Source organism: Pan paniscus, chromosome 19 (assembly GCF_029289425.2).
Source record: "Pan paniscus chromosome 19, NHGRI_mPanPan1-v2.0_pri, whole genome shotgun sequence".
In the NCBI taxonomy this organism is placed as follows: domain Eukaryota; kingdom Metazoa; phylum Chordata; class Mammalia; order Primates; family Hominidae; genus Pan; species Pan paniscus.
Window position 1 is genome coordinate 15,933,085 of NC_073268.2, and position 11,494 is coordinate 15,944,578.

Sequence of the window (11,494 nt, forward strand, 5' to 3'; positions counted from 1 at the left end):
TTAGTGTATAGTTTATATAATAGCCCTTCCCAAATGGCTAAACTGTTCTGGTAAAACTAATGAAAGGCCACCAGCCACCAAGTCAAGATGAAAGGGGCTGGAATTCTAAATATTACCAGCCATTATTCCGGAGGTTATAAGATTTGCAACTTCCCTAAATTACTCTTGAAGGTAACATCACTATTGTGAACCTAAGATCGGCCTTTCGAGATGTCTTTTCAGGTTTTTGCATTTCTAACAACCAGAGGGCCCCACCTGGACCTGCCAACCAGTTCTGTGGCCCCCCACCCAGGAATTGACTCAGCAGAAGAGAACAGCTTCCACTCCCTATGATTTCATCCCTGAGCCAACCAACCAGCACTCCCGATTCACTGGCCACTACCCACCAAATTATCCTTAAAAACTCGGATCCCCGAGTTTTTGGGGAGACAGATTTGAGTAATAATAAAAGAGTTTTGAGGGAGACTGATCTGAGTAATAATAAAACTCCAGTCTCCAGCACAGCTGGCTCTGCATGAATTACTCTTTCTCTATTACAATTACCCTGTCTTGATAAATCGGCTATCCTAGGCAGCAGACAAGGCGAACCCCTTGGGCGGTTACGCTGTCACCTAAGATGACTCCTGTTCACAAGATCTCTGCCAGGTTGGCTGACTTGAGTCCTAAGGTGAAACTCACATGAGGAGAAGAGGATCTACAGCCCATGTGCTGGGCAGCGGTCTTAACCGAATGGGGGATGGGTTTCCCATTCCCTTTCTATCCCCATGTTTAGGTACATGACTGATCATCCAACTCACTGGTACAAGGAAAAGGGAAAGTAAAGAAAGCTGAAACAGAGGTAGAATTGTGTCCTGATGCTTTTGGCATTTAGGAGTTTTTTTGTTTTTTTTTTCCCCCTGAGACGGAGTCTTGCTCTGTTGCCCAGACTGGAGTGCAGTGGCATGATCTCTGCTCACTGCAACCTCCGCCTCCCAGGTTCAAGCAATTCTCCTGCCTCAGCCTCCCAAATAGCTGGGATTATAGGTGCATGACACCATGCCCAGCTAATTTTTGTATTTTTAGTAGAGACGAGGTTTCACCATGTTGGCCAGGCTGGTCTTGAACTCCTGACCTCAAGATCCGCCCACCTTGGCCTCCCAAAGTGCTGGGATTACAGGCGTGAGCCACCACGCCCAGCTGGCTTTTAGGAGTTTCTACAGCTTTTTCACAAAGGCGGTTTCTAGGTAGCACCCACGAGCTTTGGCACTCCCACCACCTGGCTGAAGGCAGAACTCCGCAGTAAAAACTTGAAGCCACCAGTGGCCAAAGGAAGTTATCTGCCTACCCTCCCTAACCCCATCAGCGAATTAGGAAACCAGGTTGAAACTGCTGCTAATTGCCTCAAAAGGTTAGGATTTGAATCAGTTGCCTCCAGGGCACTTGTGTGACCTTGAACAAGTCCTTTTATCTCTGAGTCTCAATTTCTTTATAAAATGGGGATGGATAAACTGGGTGTGGTGGCTCACGCCTGTAATCCCAGCACTTTGGGAGGCCAAGGTGGGTGGATCACCTGAGGCTGGGAGTTTGAAACCAACCTGACCAACATGTACTAAAAATACAAAATTAACTGGGTGTGGTGGCACATGCCTGTAATCCCAGCTATTCCGGAGGCCGAGGCAGGAGAATCATTTGAACCAGGGAGGCGGAGGTTGTGGTGAGCCGGAGATGGCGCCATTGCACTCCAGCCTGGGCAACAAGAGCAAAACTCCATCTCAAAAAAAAAAAAAAAAAAAAAAAAAAAAGAGGAGGGGGAGGGGATGGATAGGCTGGGCACAGTGGCTCACACCTGTAATCCCAACATCCCAACATGTTGATAGGCCAAGGAGTGTTGATCACCTGAGGTCAGGAGTTCAAGACCAGCCTGGCCAACATGGTAAAACCCCGTCTCTACTAAAAACACAAAAATTAGCTGGGCATGGGAGCAGGTGCCCGTAATCCCAGCTACTTGGGAGACTGAGGCAGGAGAATCGCTTGAACCCAAGAGGCAGAGGTTGCAGTGAGCCGAGATCACGCCACTGCACTCCAGCCTGGGAGACACAGCGAGACTCTGTCTCAAAAATAAATAAAATAAAATAACATGGGGATAACACTGGAACAATCTGTTATTGTGAAGACAAAGTGAAGGAACACAAATGGAGCACTAACCTAGAGCTAAACACAGCAGGGGACTTGTTTCATTCAACATCTTTTTTTTTTTTTTTTTTTTTTTTTTTTTTGAGGTGGAGTGTTGCTCTGTCGCCCAGGCTGGAGGGCAGTAGCATGATCTTGGCTCACTGCAACCTCTGCCTCCCGGGTTCAAGTGATTCTCCTGCCTCAGCCTCCCGAGTAGCTGGGATTACTAGTGCATGCCACCATGCCTGGCTATTTTTTTTTTTTTTTTTTTTTTGTATTTTTAGTAGTGATGGGGTTTCACCATGTTGGCCAGGCTGGTCTCAAACTCCTGACCTCTAATGATCCACCCGCCTCAGCCTCCCAAAGTGCTGAGATTACAGGCATGAGCCACTGCACCTGGCCTCACTCAACAAACATCTGTAAGGCCCACTGTGCACCAGCCAGGCTGTCTATGCTAGGGGATGGGGGTACATCAATAAGACAAACATGGTCCTCATGTTGCTTACAGGAGAGGAGGGATGACAGACAATGAGAGGGACAGTATGATACCCCAGCCCTACCAGCTGGGTGACCCCAGACAAGCTCACTCTTTTTTGTTGTTGTTGTTTTATTTTGTTTTGTTTTGAGACAGGGTCTCACTCTTTCGCCTAGGCTAGAGTGTGGTGGTGTGATCACAGTTTACTGCAGCCTTCACCTCCCAGGCTCAAGCTATCCTCCCACCTCAGCCTCCCGAGTAGAGCTGGGACTACAGGTGCATGCCACAATGCCTAGCTAATTTCTTAATTTTTTGTAGAGATGGGGTCTCCCTATGTTGTCCAGGCTGGTCTCGCACTCCGGGGCTCAAGCGATCCTCCCACCTTGGCCTCCCAAAGTGCATTCTCCCCACCTACACACCCCTTTGTGACCCAATGGAGTCAGGTGTGTCCGGGTTTGAACGGCTAGGCAAATAATTTCTCGAGTGTTGTGAACATTCAGCCATAAACGCAGCGACCTAGCTCGAATGCCCGGTTCATAGTATGTTCTCAGCAAATACTAGTTTCACGTCTTTCCTCTCGAAACACAATCTTCTCTCCTTCTCTTCACTAGCAGGCTTTGAGGGCCAAAAGGAGGAGATTAGGGTGGGGGAGAAACACACTCTTAGGAAGCAGGGGAGAAAGTGCGTTTTTTATTTATAGGGCCATCTGCAAAAGGGGCAAACTGTCTGCCACCACCCGCTCCACCAACTTTACGGGCGGGGGTGGGGGTGGGGAGTCATTCCTCCCGCCAACCCCCGCAATCCTCAGTAACTTATAATCTGGGGAAAAGGGTCCCGAGGGCTGGGTCATCCCGTGCCTCCCACTGGGTTTAGGACGCGAGAGCGGAATGGGCAGGAGGTGGAGGTGCACTTCTGCAAATCTCAAGAACCGAAGCCCTGGAGGCGGCGGATGAGAAAGTCCACAGCCCTAGCAATTTTGGGTGTGTAGGCAGGGATTTAGCGTATGTCCACAGCCGCTCTAGTGAGGGTGCCCCCACCCACGTTCCTCGGAAGGGCAGCGCTCCATCCCCACCCTGCTACCCTTTCCCCGAGAGCCTAATCCCACCTTAGCTGGCGCTCCCGGAGCCTCCGGGGCAGGAGGGAGGCGTGGCCTCGGGCGGCCCGCCCCTTTGATGTGCGCCGGCGCCGCTGCGATTGGACAGTCGCTTGTGACGTGTGGGGACTGCGGTGGGCTCCGCTGCTGCAGCAGCCGCAGCGCCGGCCGCGGCTCCGGCTCCGGCTCCGGCTCCCGGGCATTTAAAGGGGACGCGGCGGCTGCCCGGGGGGGATGAGGGGCAAGTGGAGGGGACGGCTCAGACGCACATCATCCTCAGTCCCTCGGGACTGGAAGGACTCGTGAGCCGGAGCCCAGAAATCCGGGGGTGGATAAGACACCGCGTCCCCTCCAATTCCCGTAAGCACCCCTTGCTCCATCCTGCGCCCCAATACCTCAGCTAGCCCCCTTCCCCACTTCTTACACTCCAAACTCAGCCGGGACAGACCTCTGCTGCCGCCGCCCCCACGTGAGTCCTGGGCTCCGGGAGATAGGGGAGGGCTGGGGTCCCGGCGCGGGGTGGGGGCTGTGGAGTTTGAAGGCGCTCCTTCACGCGCGTGGCACTGGGGGAGTTCTGGAGCTCAGGAGTGAGTCCCCTTCTCTCTCCTACCCAGGAACATAGTGCTGGGGTATCCCTCCGTCCCCGACTCTGGCAAAGCCAAGGAATTGGTGTCCCCTTGCTCCCTGCCACCCACAATACCCCTCCCCGAGCCGCGCACCCCCCGCCCGCATTGGAGCCCAGCGCTCGCCAGCTGGGGGTGCGCCAGAGTGCTGGCTTCCTAGTCACCTCTAAAAATATCTCTCCCCCAACCCTACCGGCAGCTGCCACCTCCCTGCCCCTGCCCCTGCCCCTAGGATCCCCTCCCAGCTTGTCCTCCCACCCAGGGAGTGCCCAGAGGTGACTGCTAGACCCAGACGCCTCACTGGCACCAGGGCGCAGGGCCACCACCGCCAGCTGGTCAGGACCGCAAGCTCCCTGCCCACTGGAGTCTCCAGGGCCAAGGGGGGAGCTCCAGCTGCAATTTTCCCAAGAGGCGCCAGAGACTCCTGAGTTCTAATCGCGGTTCCGATGCTGTGTGACCCCTAGGATGTTAGCTTGACCTCTCTGGGCCTCTGTTTTTCCTATCTGCTGCTCGGGCGTGGTGAGCAAGGAAGATGGTCATGTTTGGGAGCACTGTCTGGGAAAGGGAGGGAATTCTAGCTTAGTTGTTGGATCTGATTTCTAGTGATTGATACAAGGAGACTTGTTTTTGGACAGAGAGGGCTTGTTACTGTGGTCTTTCTGGAGTCCTCGCCTCCCCATCCTCATTCTGCACATTTCCTTTGGAAAACTATCCCAAAACTTTTCTAGGAACTCCATCTGCCCAGTAAGAGGGGAATTTGAAACTTAGGGCCTATATCAGAGAGGGGCCTGTTTCCCTCCCACCCCCTTCCCACAGATTTAATCTAAGAGCATTTGTGTGAAAGGCGGGAGAGGCAGGCAGGGATCTGTGACCCGGTGCAGAATTAAGGAGGCAGGCACTGCTTTTAGGTGGGACTAGAATATGGACTCCCTGCAACCCCCCAGAAGCCGTTCTCCCTGCTCTGGCCTGTGAGAGAAGCTCAGATCCTGCCCCCTACTCTGAGGGACTCTGTTTGGTGACCACAAAAGGATTTGATGACTCAGAACAAAGGTGTCAGAGGTGAGAGACCTTTTGGAGCATCACAGGAGCCAAATTCCAACTGGGGAAGGGGTTCCTCTGACTCCTGTGGGGTGGGGACGAGGTGTCACAGCATGGCCTTCTCAGTTTTCTGGGGAAGAAACCCAAGATGCCTGACTTTCTGCCTTGGAGACTGAAAGAAACAAGGGCAACTCAGCAAACAATAAGTGTTTAACTGAATCCCCTAGATACTATTATTAGCAGAAAAATGTAACTGTATTTTATGATGAGAAATGAGGAGTTGTGTGTGTGTGTGTGTGTGTGTGTTGGGGATGGGGTTGCTCCCTCTGTCACCCAGGCTGGAGTGCAGTGGTACCATTACAGCTCACTGCAACCTCTGTCTCCTGGGTTCAAGTGATCCTCATGCCTCAGCCTCCCAAGTAGCTGGGACTATGGGCACAAGCTACCATACCCAGCTAATTTTTTTTTTTTTTTTTTTTTTTTTGAGACTGAGTCTCGCTGTCGCCCAGGCTGGAATGCAATGGCGCAATCTCGGCTCACTGCAAGTTCCGCCTCCCGGGTTCATGCCATTCTCCCGCCTCAGCCTCCCGAGTAGCTGGGACTACAGGCGCCCACCACCACACCCAGCTAATTTTTTGTATTTTTAGTAGAGACAGGGTTTCACCATGTTAGCCAGGATGGTCTCGATCTCCTGACCTCGTGATTCGCCTGCCTCGGCCTCCCAAAGTGCTGGGATTACAGGCGTGAGCCACCACGCCCGGCCTTAATTTTTGTTTTTAAAGAGACAGGGTTTTGCCATGTCACCCAGTCTGGTCTCAAACTCCTAGACTTAAGTGATCTGCCTGCCTCGCCTCCCAAAGCGTTGGGATTACAGGCTTAAGCCACCCTGCCTGGCTGAAAAAATGAGAAGTTTTGACCATAATTAATGATCAATAGAATAGAAAAAAGGAAGGAAGGAAGGAAGGAAGGAAGGAAGGAAGGAAGGAAGGAAGGAGGAAGGAAGGAAGGAGAGAGACAGGAAGGAAGGAAGGAGGAAGGAAGGAAGGAAGGAAGGAGAGAGACAAGGAAGGAAGGAAGGAGGAAGGAAGGAAGGAAGGAGAGAGACAGGAAGGAAGGAGAGAGGCAGGAAGGAAGGAAGGGCAAAGTAATGAGACCCTTCTCTATAGGATGAAAGCTGGTCTCTGGGTAGCTGTTGGTGACCCCTTGGAATCTTTGTATCTACCCCTTGCTTCTCCAGATGCTGCATGTTTGCTTTTACAAGGGGAGTGGCATCCCTGACCTTTCTCTTATAAATCGCCTGGCTGAGGTTGGACATGTGATATCAGCTGGGAATCTGGAAGGTTGGAAGTCCCTCCAGATAGGGACTGGGGACAGCTCCAACCCATGCCATTTCCTTGTCCCTCATGCAACCCTCCCCTTCTCTCCCACCTCCTCCTTGACCTGTCTTCTCTCCCATCCCTCACCCTCTCTTTGCCCACTGCTTCATTCAGCTTTGACCACCTCTCCTAATTCCTAGATTAGAAGTTCTTGGAAAAAACTGAGAGCCGCATTCCATCCCTGCAGAAGGATTTAACACATGTGTGGTCTGGTTGTTGTGAGGGAGGGAGTACTGCAAGATGGATATTGCTAGAGCCTGTACCCTGCTCCTGGGATGTCCCCATCTCTGTCCTGGGGCAATTGCTTCTCCCTCCTGAATAGTCAGGGGAGAGTGTCACCTTGACAGAGGGGTTTACAGTGTCACCATTGTCACCACCAGAGGGCAGCAGCCAGCCAGACCTGCTTCTCTCAAGGTCTTGTCTCCTGGCTCTCTTTATCTTTCCAAATCTTGTCCCAGATGCTTCTGGTCTCATTCAACCCCAGGAGCACAGGTGGGAGAGTAGAGAGGCACTGGAAGCTGTAGGTGGTGTCCTTTGCCACTGTCTTGGTGAAGTCCCCAAGAGGTTAAACCCAGTTCCCAAAGCCACACCAAAGTCTTGCCAAGATTTCAACCTGACTCTTCTGTGTGACTGCCGGACCCCTGAGAGCAACAGGGAGGCCATTCCCAGATCATCTGTGAGACCTGGCTGGGGGTCCCAGACCCCAGCTATGGTATAGTAAGCTTTGGTCAGCTCCTTCCTTTTTGAGGGCACGAGGAAGGCAAAGCTGCAGTCAAGCATTCATGAAGCAGTCTATGCCCCATGTAAACAGCGTGGCTGGTTAGTTAACCTCTCTGAGCCTTTCTCATTGGCTGAATTCATGACTGATGAGTAGTGAGAGAATATGAGTGAAGGTGATTTGTAAACTATGATGTGTCAAACACATTTAAGGGACAATGATGATACTAGAGAAAAAACACTGGACTCAGGCTCAGATGTGGGTTTGAGATCTGCCTGCCATTTACAGTGGGTGACTTTTGGGAAAGTCAGTTAACTTCTCTGGGTCTCCAATACCATCTGAAACCTCTCTAGAGTTGTAGGCACTGGGCCTATTTGAGGGGTTGTTTTTGCTAAGACCCTGGGAATGCCTCCTGTAGCTCAGCAGAAGGACCAGGGCCAGGTGGGTATTCCTGGTGGAAGCAAAGTCAGCTGACTGGGCACCCTCAAATGAACTTTTGTGGTTGTCAGGAACGTGTGACGACGGCTGGAGGCCAACAGAGTCCCTACAGGTGGTGCTCACGGTAATGCACCGACAATGAGTGGCTGTTTTCCAGTTTCTGGCCTCCGCTGCCTATCTAGGGTAAGTGGGTCCCTCCAGGGGTCTCCTAGGATGAGGCCTCAGCCCCCAGTTTTCCATCACCTTTCCATAGGGCCTTGGGAGAGGCCCTATCCAGCCTGTTTTAGGTTTACCCTCACCTCTACTGGGGCTTCATTAATTCCTAGAAGCTTCCATCCCAGGTGTGGGGTCCTGATGCTTTATATCTGCAATTTGAAGGATCCTGGGCCACTGAAATGCCCACTGGATGTTGATGAGACCAGAGGGTGACTCCAGGGATGAGGTGGAAGGGACAGCTTGGTTAGGGAGGCAGATAGCCAATCGAAATCCCAGCTCTGAAATGAGGAGCTTGGGTTTCTCTTTCACAAGGTGTGCCAGGCCATAAGCACGCCGGGAATATGAGAGAGGGGCTTAGGAAGAAACCAGAAAGAGAAACAATCCCATCTCAATTAACTGGGGTGGGAGCTGGGTGGGAGAAAAGCAGTGTGTGGGTATCTGGAAGCTGCATGTCACCTGCTCACTGCCCCTCTGCGCCTCTCACACACTGGCAGGCAAAGGTGATGGAAACTTGCTGCCAAGGGCTCTTGCTGCCTCCATTGCTTGCCTTTCCTTGTGCCCAGACATGTCCCCTCTTGTCCTCTGTCCTCTCCCATGCTGCCTACCACCCTCCCCTCCAACAAGAATCTGGCCCAAGGTCTCCACTTCCTGGAACTCCCTTATCCCTACCCCTACTCTGTCTTCCTGTCCAGCAGTCTGTCTCCAAGATCCCCTAGAATGACCTCCTCTCAGCCCTCTCCTCCACACCCCCCAAGTCCCCACTACCTGGCCCCTCCCACTCCTCTGCCTTTTCAGCCACTGCTGCTCTCTTCTCTTCTCCCTTACCTGTCTCCCAGGTGTGTCGTGGCCTGGTGCGGGAGGCTCTTACCTCCCCAAGCCCCACTGCTTCTCCTGCTGCCCGCTTGCTTCGGACTCTGGCAGAAACCCCACCTGCTGACACATTCCTCCTGGGGAATTGGCAAGTGATTAGTGATGAGCTGTCAGCACAGGGCCCTAAAACTCCCTGAAGAAGCTGTGCCCCATCCCTAGACCCCTGTTCAGTGCCATTGGGCTAGAAGCAGCTCCCAGAGAGCCATAGATTCCCCATGGCCCAAAAGGAGAATGAGGAAACTGGTCCAGTTGGGTGGATGGGCGGTTGGTTTCCCTTGACTCTACCTCAGGGAATGAGGGAGGGGAGAGTTCCCACCACCCGTTCTTGATCCACACCAACAACAGGGGCCACTGGAAGTCTCCAAAACAGTCCAGTCCAGAAACCTCCCCAAAGTGGTGATCCTTGGAAGCTGCTCTTCCCTTCTTTTGACCCTTGTTAAGCCCCATCGGCCCTCGATGAGAGTAGTGGAAACAGGTGCCGAGAAGCCCTCTGGGCATAAACCCCACTGCAGTTAACTAAGAGGTGCCACTGGAGTAGTCAGGGAAGGCTGGGGATAGAGGTGGTGGCATTGGGTACTCCTCCCAGCTTAACCAGACTTGGGTCCTCCTCAGGTCTTGGATGTGCCAGCGCCTCTGGCCGTGGCCCGCTAACCAGCCTCTCCCGGGCGGTCTCCGGCCGCGCCCCCTCTCGCTTGCCCCCTCCTCCTCCTCCTCCTGCTGCTCTCCCCCCTGCTCCCAGGACGGCAGGATGGCCGCGCAGGGCGCGCCGCGCTTCCTCCTGACCTTCGACTTCGACGAGACTATCGTGGACGAAAACAGCGACGATTCGATCGTGCGCGCCGCGCCGGGCCAGCGGCTCCCGGAGAGCCTGCGAGCCACCTACCGCGAGGGCTTCTACAACGAGTACATGCAGCGCGTCTTCAAGTACCTGGGCGAGCAGGGCGTGCGGCCGCGGGACCTGAGCGCCATCTACGAAGCCATCCCTTTGTCGCCAGGCATGAGCGACCTGCTGCAGTTTGTGGCAAAACAGGGCGCCTGCTTCGAGGTGATTCTCATCTCCGATGCCAACACCTTTGGCGTGGAGAGCGCGCTGCGCGCCGCCGGCCACCACAGCCTGTTCCGCCGCATCCTCAGCAACCCGTCGGGGCCGGATGCGCGGGGACTGCTGGCTCTGCGGCCGTTCCACACACACAGCTGCGCGCGCTGCCCCGCCAACATGTGCAAGCACAAGGTGCTCAGCGACTACCTGCGCGAGCGGGCCCACGACGGCGTGCACTTCGAGCGCCTCTTCTACGTGGGCGACGGCGCCAACGACTTCTGCCCCATGGGGCTGCTGGCGGGCGGCGACGTGGCCTTCCCGCGCCGCGGCTACCCCATGCACCGCCTCATTCAGGAGGCCCAGAAGGCCGAGCCCAGCTCGTTCCGCGCCAGCGTGGTGCCCTGGGAAACGGCTGCAGATGTACGCCTCCACCTGCAACAGGTGCTGAAGTCGTGCTGAGTCTGGCCGCCTGCAGGGGGGTACCCAGGCCAACGGCGGAGGGAGCGGGGAAGGGAGATTCGGCAAAGACAGCTTTACTACTCCCTTTTCCCTTTGGCTTTGTTATGTCCCTCTGGGAATTTCTGGAATCTCGTATTTGGGGGCTTGGGGAAGGGGGCTCAGAGCCGTCCCTATCTATGCAGTTAACCCACCTCGGCTGCCTCCCCCACTCCACTGTGCAAGGTTGAGTTCTGGAGTCTGACCCATCGCGGGGTGGCGCGCAAACCTTGGAAGGCAGCAGTATTTCCTGGTCCTCCCAACTGGGAGGAAGGGGCTCCCCGGCAGGTGAGAGAAGGAACATCTCCCGCCGCTGTAACTGTTGCCTCGGGCTGCGTGACCGCCCCTCCTCCAGTCTACTGTGGAGGGAACCCAGGATCCTGAAATTCTCCTGGCCGCAAGAACTCCCCACAGAGGCAGAAGAGGGTCTCCACCTATGGCCCCAGGCCTTTGCGATCTTGCTTCACCCACCGCGACCCCACACTATTTCTGTGCTGTCCACACTCTCTTGCCTCCCGACCCCCGCACTCCCTTCTAGCACCCCCAAAGGAAAAGCCAGAGGGAACAATCGCCTCCTGGTGGTGGTACGAGGTAGCGCACCGTCCGGCTCGGGTCCGGACAGCCAGTAACCTCGCAGAGAGTGACGGTGTCTCCTTGCATCCCAGCCTCGTCTATGCAGCAAGAGACCAGGGACTTCACCAAAGTCACACTCGCGGGCTGGGCCTTCCACGCATCCCCCCCACCCCCCATGGAACAGAAAGCCATGTTTTTAAGCAGAACCAGCGAAACCCAAGCCCCTCCTTCCTCTGGTGTTTTACAACTATAAAGGAGGTGAAGGGAGAAGAAATGACTGAGATCTCTCTCGCGACAGTCTCAGAGTTGACAGTGAGGTGCTCTCGGAGAGCCCCGCTTAAGTCACGGAGATCGTTCCCACTCTTGGGCAAGTGCCCAGCCACATATGA

The 11,494-nt window shown here is 54.4% G+C and overlaps 1 protein-coding gene across 6 annotated transcripts; it reads left to right on the forward strand.

The window, feature by feature from the left end:
- The first annotated feature begins 389 nt into the window (after nucleotides 1–389).
- PHOSPHO1 (phosphoethanolamine/phosphocholine phosphatase 1) lies at nucleotides 390–11,376 on the forward strand. Of its 6 annotated transcripts, none has more exons than XM_008962407.4 (4): nucleotides 390–4,079; nucleotides 7,984–8,095; nucleotides 8,965–9,086; nucleotides 9,611–11,376. In XM_008962407.4, the coding sequence occupies exons 2-4, from the start codon at nucleotides 8,051–8,053 to the stop codon at nucleotides 10,494–10,496; spliced, it is 1,053 nt and encodes a 350-aa protein (XP_008960655.1). In that variant the 5' UTR covers nucleotides 390–4,079; nucleotides 7,984–8,050; the 3' UTR covers nucleotides 10,497–11,376. The 6 variants fall into 6 exon arrangements, with proteins under 6 accessions (XP_008960655.1, XP_008960654.1, XP_054957994.1 ...); XM_008962406.4 differs by having other exon boundaries at nucleotides 393–4,188; XM_055102019.2 differs by lacking the exon at nucleotides 8,965–9,086 and having other exon boundaries at nucleotides 396–4,079; nucleotides 9,738–11,376.
- The last annotated feature ends 118 nt before the right edge of the window (nucleotides 11,377–11,494 follow it).

Excerpts from the sequence above, each read along its gene's own strand:
- PHOSPHO1 (XM_008962407.4), top strand. The coding sequence starts at position 8,051 with ATGAGTGGCTGTTTTCCAGTTTCTGGCCTCCGCTGCCTATCTAGG. Across the intron at positions 8,096-8,964 it reads GCCTCCGCTGCCTATCTAGG|GTGTGTCGTGGCCTGGTGCG; the intron begins GTAAGTGGGTCC and ends CCTGTCTCCCAG. Across the intron at positions 9,087-9,610 it reads ACATTCCTCCTGGGGAATTG|GTCTTGGATGTGCCAGCGCC; the intron begins GCAAGTGATTAG and ends GGTCCTCCTCAG.